Source organism: Chaetodon auriga, chromosome 1, assembly GCF_051107435.1.
Source record: "Chaetodon auriga isolate fChaAug3 chromosome 1, fChaAug3.hap1, whole genome shotgun sequence".
Lineage (NCBI taxonomy): Eukaryota > Metazoa > Chordata > Actinopteri > Chaetodontiformes > Chaetodontidae > Chaetodon > Chaetodon auriga.
This window is the reverse complement of record NC_135074.1, coordinates 32,028,869-32,036,914: the sequence shown is the minus strand read 5'-3', so window position 1 is coordinate 32,036,914 and position 8,046 is coordinate 32,028,869. Positions and strand designations below refer to the sequence as shown.

Below are 8,046 nucleotides of genomic sequence, written 5' to 3'. Positions count from 1 at the left end.
CTTCACAGCGACTTGACGGTGACCGTATCCCCCCGTTTGTTGACGTTAGCTCGACCGGTAAGAGGAACTTTAGCTGCTGTTAGCTCGGCAGCTAACGTTAGCCGGCAGAGTCCGTTTACTGAAGGAGAAGATGAGTAGCGTTTGTCTGCTAGCTTAGCTGTGAACAAGACATCTAGAACATTTCACTTCATTTTAAAAGCAGCTGAGTTACAAAATCACAACTTTATTGGATGTTCTCGTTGTCTGTGGACAGATTTCAAAAAAAAAAAAGAAAAGAAAAGAAAAGAAAAATTGACTTTTAATCACAGACGTAATTATTCTGAACTCTTCCCATTAAGAGAAATCCTCACCAGTTTTGAAGTTACTACGCTGATTTTGTGCATAATGACTTGGCGGCATTTCACAAAGCGGACTTCAGCTGATGGTCTGTAAATTTTGATGTATTTAATTATGATGTCATTCATGAGGACATTAAAGCTGTGGTGAATATATAACCCAGCGCTGCTTCACCAGTCGAAGAGTTAATAGTAAACGCACGAAAGGCCACTCGAGAGCACAAGAAATCAGAGACTTCACAGTCACATCAGTAAGTCACTGTGGAAACACTGTTCAGGACGTAAAGGCTGCATAAACACACGTGTCTTTACCACATGGGGGCGCTCAAAGCACACGAAGGCCACGATGAGCAGAAGCACAGAGTGCTGTCCAGACAACAAGTTCTGAAATACAAGAGCATTATTACACCATGAATAACCGATTTGACAGAAACATAAATATTTTAATACTATTATACCCTCACAGTTATGATTCAGGTGTGATTTAAACTACAACTGCATTTCCCGTTTGGTTTCATTGTCTTCTGTGGTTGACATCACACAGTGTTTTCAGCAAACACAGCTGATCGGCAGTGTTTATCCAAACCTCTGCAGGAGCTCCATCTCATACATTTTCTAAAATAGTCTCATCCACAGCCCAGAGAAATGCCATCACTCATGACCCTGTGTCATTTATGTGGACGTTCAGCTGCCGGCTGTTGTCGTGCCATCAGTGTCTGACTGTCTCAGCTGAATGTCATGATGTGAAATTTCACTTTTTCACATGTTATGGACCAAACCAAGAAATAATCTGCAGGTTAATCGTTGATAGAAATGATGATGAATGACCTCTAACCTGAACATGAAGTGAATCTTATTCTGCTCTCAGTCTGAATATGAGCCAAACAAATGAAGTGCCAGCAATGAGGACTGGAAGCTTTGATCTACAGTCAATTCTGCAACAGCATCCTGACACGCAGTGATTTCTGTGTGTGTGTGTGTCTGTGTGTGTGTGTGTGTGTGTGTTTGTGTGTATGTGTGTGTTTGTGTGTGTGTGTGTGTGTGTCTATGTGTGTGTGTGTGTGTGTGTCTGTGTGTGTGGGTGTCTGTGTGTGTCTTTGTGTGTCTGTGTGTGTGTGTCTGTGTGTCTCTGTGTGTGTGTATCTGCTTGTCTTTGTTTGCTACTGTACTTAAACAGGGCTGAGGAGAACCAGCTCAGCAGAGTTGGTAATCTTTGGCACACATACACACACACACACACACACACACACACACACACACACACACACACACACACAGATGCAGACATGCACACACACTCTGCAGAGTGGAATGCTGAATATTCGGAGGGCGGCGACAGCCACTCCTCCATGTCTTTATCTCGTACTGTCGGTGGGAGGGGCCTGGTGCCGTGTCACAGTGACATCACTGATGTAGACACAGTAGAAGAAGAACTCGAATCTGTTACTGAAGCATAAGTGGCAGCATCACAGGGAGAAGAGACATCAATCAAAGGTTCAGTGTTCAAAGCTTTTCTTCAGTGACATTAAACAAGTGCTGACCAACATTTCCAGACTTTCTCAGAGGAAGAGGAGAGTTTAGTCTTTCTGTCAGGGGAAGTCTGTCAGTTTTTGGGCTTTTTCATGAAGGACTGGAGGGAAAAGGAGAAAGTGAGAAATGAAAGCTGACAGTTGTGATATTTTATGATCTAACCTCACACTGACAGTGAAATCTAAACGTGCTCTAAAGATAAATGTGGAGGAAACTGCACTTGAGTAAATGCCCTTAATCACCTCCCACGAGTCAGAGAGTGACATCCAGGAAGGCTGCATTCCACAGCTTCACTCCTCCTCCTCCTCCTCCTCCTCCTCCCCCTCCTCTTGGCTGAAGTGTGTCTGTAGGTGAGTGTTTGGGTCACAGCCGCCCACCAGCCTGAACACACAGCAGTGGGAAAGAACGAGGAGCATCAATGAAACTGAGAGAAGCTTGAACTCACAGGTGAGTGAATGAAAATCCGCTCTGAGCTCTGAAGACGCTGGTTTTTGTTTCTGACGTGAGCAGCAGTGGACTCGTCTGTAGGTCTGTTAATTGGAAATGAAGCTTTATGATCATTTGTCTTAATTTATATTCGATATTATAATGTACATGATGGCATCAGTTGCTAAACTGTCAGAATGGTTTAATTTGGTTAAAAATATTAGCTCAAGACAAGCCAGATACGAAGCAGGAGACGGTGCAGATAAAATCAAAGCTTACTTTAGGAGTCACACACTGAAGACGTTAAACAGACCATAATGATTTGAGTTGTGGTGTGTAAACTCTGTTCATTCATAGCACAGAAAACACACTGAAAAATGCGATAGTTAAAAAGAACCAAGGAAAACATCTTCAGATGAAACTGAGACATTTTCTTTCATTTTTCATGTGAGAGATGTTTGGTTTTTTTTCGTCCAAGAGGAGGAAACGTTCATCTAAAGGCAACAAATGTATTTTTCTGTCAGGAACAACAAACAAGATCCTGAAATTCATGATGATCCACTACCATAGTCAGAGGGGTTTTTCGTAGTGATATTGTCTCAGGATACTGAAAGTGGCTGGAGGTCGGTGGACGTCAGTAAACAGACAGGAGGTATGTGTGGGTGGAGCCTGAGTCCTCCAGGAATGTCAGCATGTTCTGCCACATTCCCGTCCTCAGCAAACCTGTTTGTCTCCTGCAAACACTGCAGCCGCTCAGTCCTTCGCCTCACTGCCAAACACCTGCTTCCTCCTGCACCATTCAAACCTTCCTGATGCGTTAGAGCGATCACTGAACGCTCTACTGATGTTTGAGGAGAAGTTAAATAAAGAAATATGTCACATAGTTATCATCTTTAACAGAAAAAAAAAAAGTTTTAATAAACCACAAAAAACAGCCAAAGTTGTTGAGGGGATTGTTTTTGTCCAATAAAAGGTTAAAAAAAAGGTTATAATATATATATACTGTACGTACGTATATGTAATTATATGCATATATAAAACCGCAGTAATATATATAACACGGGTCTGGAACCAGGCTAAGCTTAAATGAACAGAAGGAAGTGCTTTATTTATTGGTTATTTCATTATTAGTTGTTTATTTTATAATGAAAAAGTTAAAGTTATTATGTTAAAGTTTAAAGTGTTATGTTATGTTTAAAGTTTATTATAGACAACTCACGAGCTGATGGTGTCGATTTTCTGTCTCTGTATATGTTTCCTTATTGCTTTCCAGTTTCTTGATTCAGTGTTTTTTGTCATGCTAATCCAGGTTCTGAGCAGTTTGCTGATGTGCTTGCAGGTCTGCTGCTGAGGTGAGTGATGGAGCTGAAGGTGTGGGTGGATGGCGTGGTCAGAGTGGTGTGCGGCCTATCACTGGACACTTCCTGCCAGGATGTCGTCATAACTCTTGCACAAGCGATCGGTAAGACTAAAATTAAAATGAACTGAGAGCCTCCGTGCTGTCCAGAGCAGGAACACCACCCATCCTGCACAACAACACCACCCGCAGGTCAAACTGTCAGCTGCCAGCACGAAATATCTGAGTGACTGATTACAGTGAGATCTGCCGAGCGCCTTGATTTAAATGCACTTTCTTTGTCTTCGTCTTTATATATTTAATCCTCGTTTTAACTTTGAATAGAACATCATGTTTGTCCTGCACTCTTGTATTATGGGGTGTGTTTGTATTGTGAACACTGCACACTCACTACACACTGCTGTATGGCTCACGTAAGCAAGACAACCTGAAAACGCAGCCTTCTTCACACACATTCAGCTTCACAGACGGACCACAGTCGTCCTACATTCAGCTGTCTGTCAGTTGTAAGATAAAGCTGTTACTGATCGTTAATAATCATGCTTATTAATCCTTCATATCTGTACTTTCCACAGGTCAGACTGGTCGTTACGTTCTTATCATGAAGCTACGAGGGACTGAGAGACAGCTTGTTGCTGACGACTGTCCTCTTCATCAGCTGGCTCAGCTGGGACAGCTGGCTGCGGAGGTCCAGTTCATCCTGAGGAGGACGGGTCCCAGCCTTAGTGGCCGTCCGGACGCACCCGCTCGAGAGAGACGGCTCCCCCTGCCCAGACCATCAGAACCAGAGCCCCCCAGGCACAGGGAGCCACACAAGTCTCTCACCTTCAATCTGGGCCCCACAACACTTCCCAGGAGGACTAAACCAAAGAGGGCCTGGTCTCCGTCCCCCCGAGCCTCCCCAGAGCCGCGAGCCTCCCCCGTGTCTTTCATAGATGCTGTCCCCTCTGTGAAGGCAATTCCCTCCTCCTCCTCCTCCTCCTCCAAAGAGGAGGTGTTTAGGCAGATTCTTCAGCAACAGAGGAGGCTACAAGACCTGGAGATTCAGCTTCAAGCTCTGGAGAGAGAGACAGAGGTGTGGGAGCAGGAGAGCTCGTCTGCCACAGCTCCCAGTCTGACCGTCCACGCAGAGGAACTGGAGGAACTGGAGCAGCGGCTGAGGCAGAACGAGGCACAGCTAGTACACAGAGAGCACTGGGAGGAAGAGCTCCAGGCCGAGATGGACAGAGAACAAGGTACGTGCTCAAATCTGGTTCCAGTTTTGGTTTGCAGCTTCCTTCTCTGACGTTTCTAAATCCAGAACACTTTTATCAACAGACATGCAGAGACGTCTACACCAGATACACGCTTCAATAGATGACCAAAGCTATCAGATCAAGGCGCTCCAAGCCCGTTCTGCACATCTAGAACAGGACCTCAAACTCAGAGCCTGCAGACAAAGCCCGCAGGCGGACACTTGGCAGCCGGACCAGGTCCTGAGGTACCTGAAGCTGGAGCTCCACCACCGCCTGCAGCAGGGACAAGAACTGGACGCAACGTTGTCAGAGACACAGGAGGAGCTACAGGCTGCAGAGGAGAGGCTGCAGGTATAACTCCTCCACCATCTCATGATGTTTCTACCAGAACTCATGTCATTTTCCAGTACTGAGGACATGGAGAGGATGGACATGGTGCTGTTGGTAATTCAAAATTCTCTGCATCCTGTAGGACAAATTGGACACGACTGAGGAGCTGAATAAGGAGCTGAGACAGTGTAAGCTGCAGCAGTTTATCCAGCAGACTGGAAGTCCACATGCAGACCAGAGCAGGTCCCAGCCCATCACCGACGTTTACCTCAACAACGCTGGTATCATGGAGTAGGAGCAGCCGAGTCAGCGTACGTCATCAGATGGTTTGAAGTCGTTTTCAGCAGCCGCAGAGGAAGTTCACACATTCTTTACTGTGTTAAGATACTGAGATTGAAGAGAAAGTCCTGCTGCGACGGTGAAGAGCCAGTTTACTTCCACTGTCTGGAACTCGTTCCTCCAGTTCTGAGGATCGTTTTATCAGATAAGGAAGTAAATGAAAAGACAGACAAAGCAATCGTGAATAATGAAAGTGACACAGATTTCTCACACATCATGGACCAGAAGTGTGTGTGTGTGTGTGTGTGTGTGTGTGTGTGTGTGTGTGTGTGTGTGTGTGAGATAAGCCAATTACTGCCAGATTTCCTGTAAAAATAAAAAATGTCTTAGAAATATATGTATTATTTTTATATATATATTTTGCTTGTTGTCAATATTTCCAACTTCATCTTGTCACATGAAGTCTTTGATATGATTCATTGCTCATAAACCTTTTATAGCTCATAAAGATGTTGTTGTTTTTGGAAACAGTGCATGTATTTCCTGTTACCGTTGAAGCTCCCATGAAGCTGTTTTCCTTTGCTCCATCAGAGGGCGCCAAAGCTTCTTCCATGATGAGCCTCCACACCAGAACTGAGCGTTTTACGGCCCGCGGGCCACATCCGGCCCTCAGGGCATCCCTGTCCGGCCGAGAGGTCAATTGTAAATTAGAACATAAATGAAAAAGTATTTATGCTGTGCACGCAATACAACTGTGGTGCTCTTATTTTGAAAAGCCTGCCTTTTTTATTTATATTGATGTAAGGACACACATGTGTGGGTGAACAGCTACAAGTCATGCTGCCAGCTAGCCCTCAAAATGTCCGCTCGTGACGAAAAAAGAAAAGTTGACACCGAATGCTGCGTTTTCACCGAGACATGGAGGTTAAATATTCATGTCCAGAAGTCAAAGGTGAAGCCGTGAGCTCAGTTTGTGTTCCACAGGTCACTGTGTTCAAGGATTACACTTTGAATCGCCACCACAAGACCAAACACGAGGAGAAATACAAGAAGTTGTCGATGAAGAGCTGCGAGGGAGTCGGATGCTTTGCTAGCTAAGCTGCGAAATCAACAAGGACTTTTTACTGAACTTTGAACATCCAGAGACGCAGCTGTCAAGACAAGTCATGTCATATCCCACAAAATGGCTAGAAAAGTTAAAAAAAAGTAGCTGTTTTTCCAATTAATTGTTTGGTTCATAAAATGTCAGAAGCAGTGAAAAACATCAGTTTCCTAAAGGCCGATTTTCAAACCGCTCTCTTTGTTCTGGGAAACAGTTCAAAACCCAAAGATATTTTGTTGGCTGAAAATATGAAATCACAAATGAGAAGATGGAGCTAGAGAAAGAACTTCAACGGCATGGAAACACTCACCTGATCAGGATGCCTCGGTGGTCTAATGGTTAAGGTGAGAAGCACATAACTGCAGCATATCACCCAGCGTGATTCCAGCTGGGAACCCCTGTTGAATGTCACGCCTCTTTGTTTCCTGTCAAATACTGTATCCAAGGAAGGCAGCAAAGGCCTCCAAAAAAGTTTGATCTACATCAAAAGGGCCTGTGTGCTGAGTCTTCCTTCCCCCAGTCCGCCCGACTGATGATCTGCTAATCATCTAAAGTATCTCTTCATGGTGAGCAACAGGAGTTCATGAGAAATTCTGCATTAATTCGTCCAGTAAATCATCATGAGTGCTGCAGTAGTTGTACTCGTGCCTCTCGTACTCGTGAAACTCGTAGTTTCAGTGCTTCCTGTTGGATTCTGGAGGAGGACCTTCGTTGCAAGTCTTCCCCCGTCTCTCTTTCTCCATCCATTGTTCACCATAAACTGAAAGCACATCTGCTCATCTCTTCTTGCAGCACACATGCCATTGTTTTTATATGTACTGCATCATCAACGTTTTTTAGAATTAAAAGGTGGAAAAAGGTCAAAATGGCGGTGTCTGTGTTTGATTGACAGCAGCTGGCAGGCTGAGCCCCAGCAGGGGAACGAGGGTCAGCATAAACAGACGTGTGCTGTAGGTCACCAGCCACTGACCGACAGTGAGATGAGGTACTGAAGAATGACCACGCCTGCATCTAACGTGTGTTTAATACGCTGCAGCTGACCAGCTAACTATCCACACGCTGACATCAGCAGTGCACCTGTTCATTCAGCCGGACAGGATGTGTGGTCACGTTTGTATGATCTCCGTCTACGCAGACACACATTCAGATGAATTAATGTGAAGATACGGGCCACACCATAAAATATATGCTTCATTCTTTTGGCTTCTGTATGTTGGATGCTGGTATTTGAAGTTTTGTTGAAGCTGAGAGGAGACGCAGCACTTTTTCCATTCGTGGGGATCAAAGAGGGTTAAGATGGTGTGTCTGTTAGTTTGTGCTTCTCCTCCATTGGTCCGAACCACAGCCAGTCGACCATAACCTCACCTGGACCGTGGAGGGCAGCAGCACAGGAGACACACAGGGGACGCAGACTTTGACACAAGACGAGCATAAATAGAGAATTCACGTGGC

General features: G+C 44.9%; 1 protein-coding gene across 1 annotated transcript; it reads left to right on the top strand.

Annotated features, from left to right (window-relative positions):
* Nucleotides 1-2,246: 2,246 nt before the first annotated feature.
* On the top strand, nucleotides 2,247-5,843 carry LOC143325654 (ras association domain-containing protein 7-like). The gene is made up of 5 exons (XM_076738897.1): nucleotides 2,247-2,312; nucleotides 3,631-3,753; nucleotides 4,224-4,883; nucleotides 4,966-5,234; nucleotides 5,356-5,843. Exons 2-5 carry the CDS (start codon nucleotides 3,651-3,653, stop codon nucleotides 5,506-5,508), a joined length of 1,185 nt encoding a protein of 394 aa, XP_076595012.1. The 5' UTR covers nucleotides 2,247-2,312; nucleotides 3,631-3,650; the 3' UTR covers nucleotides 5,509-5,843.
* The last annotated feature ends 2,203 nt before the right edge of the window (nucleotides 5,844-8,046 follow it).

What these genes read in the sequence shown, in the direction of transcription:
- LOC143325654 (XM_076738897.1), top strand. Translation starts at nt 3,651, where the DNA reads ATGGAGCTGAAGGTGTGGGTGGATGGCGTGGTCAGAGTGGTGTGCGGC. An exon ending in AACTCTTGCACAAGCGATCG is followed by an intron (nt 3,754 to 4,223) that starts GTAAGACTAAAA and finishes TACTTTCCACAG; the next exon opens with GTCAGACTGGTCGTTACGTT. An exon ending in CTGCAGAGGAGAGGCTGCAG is followed by an intron (nt 5,235 to 5,355) that starts GTATAACTCCTC and finishes TGCATCCTGTAG; the next exon opens with GACAAATTGGACACGACTGA.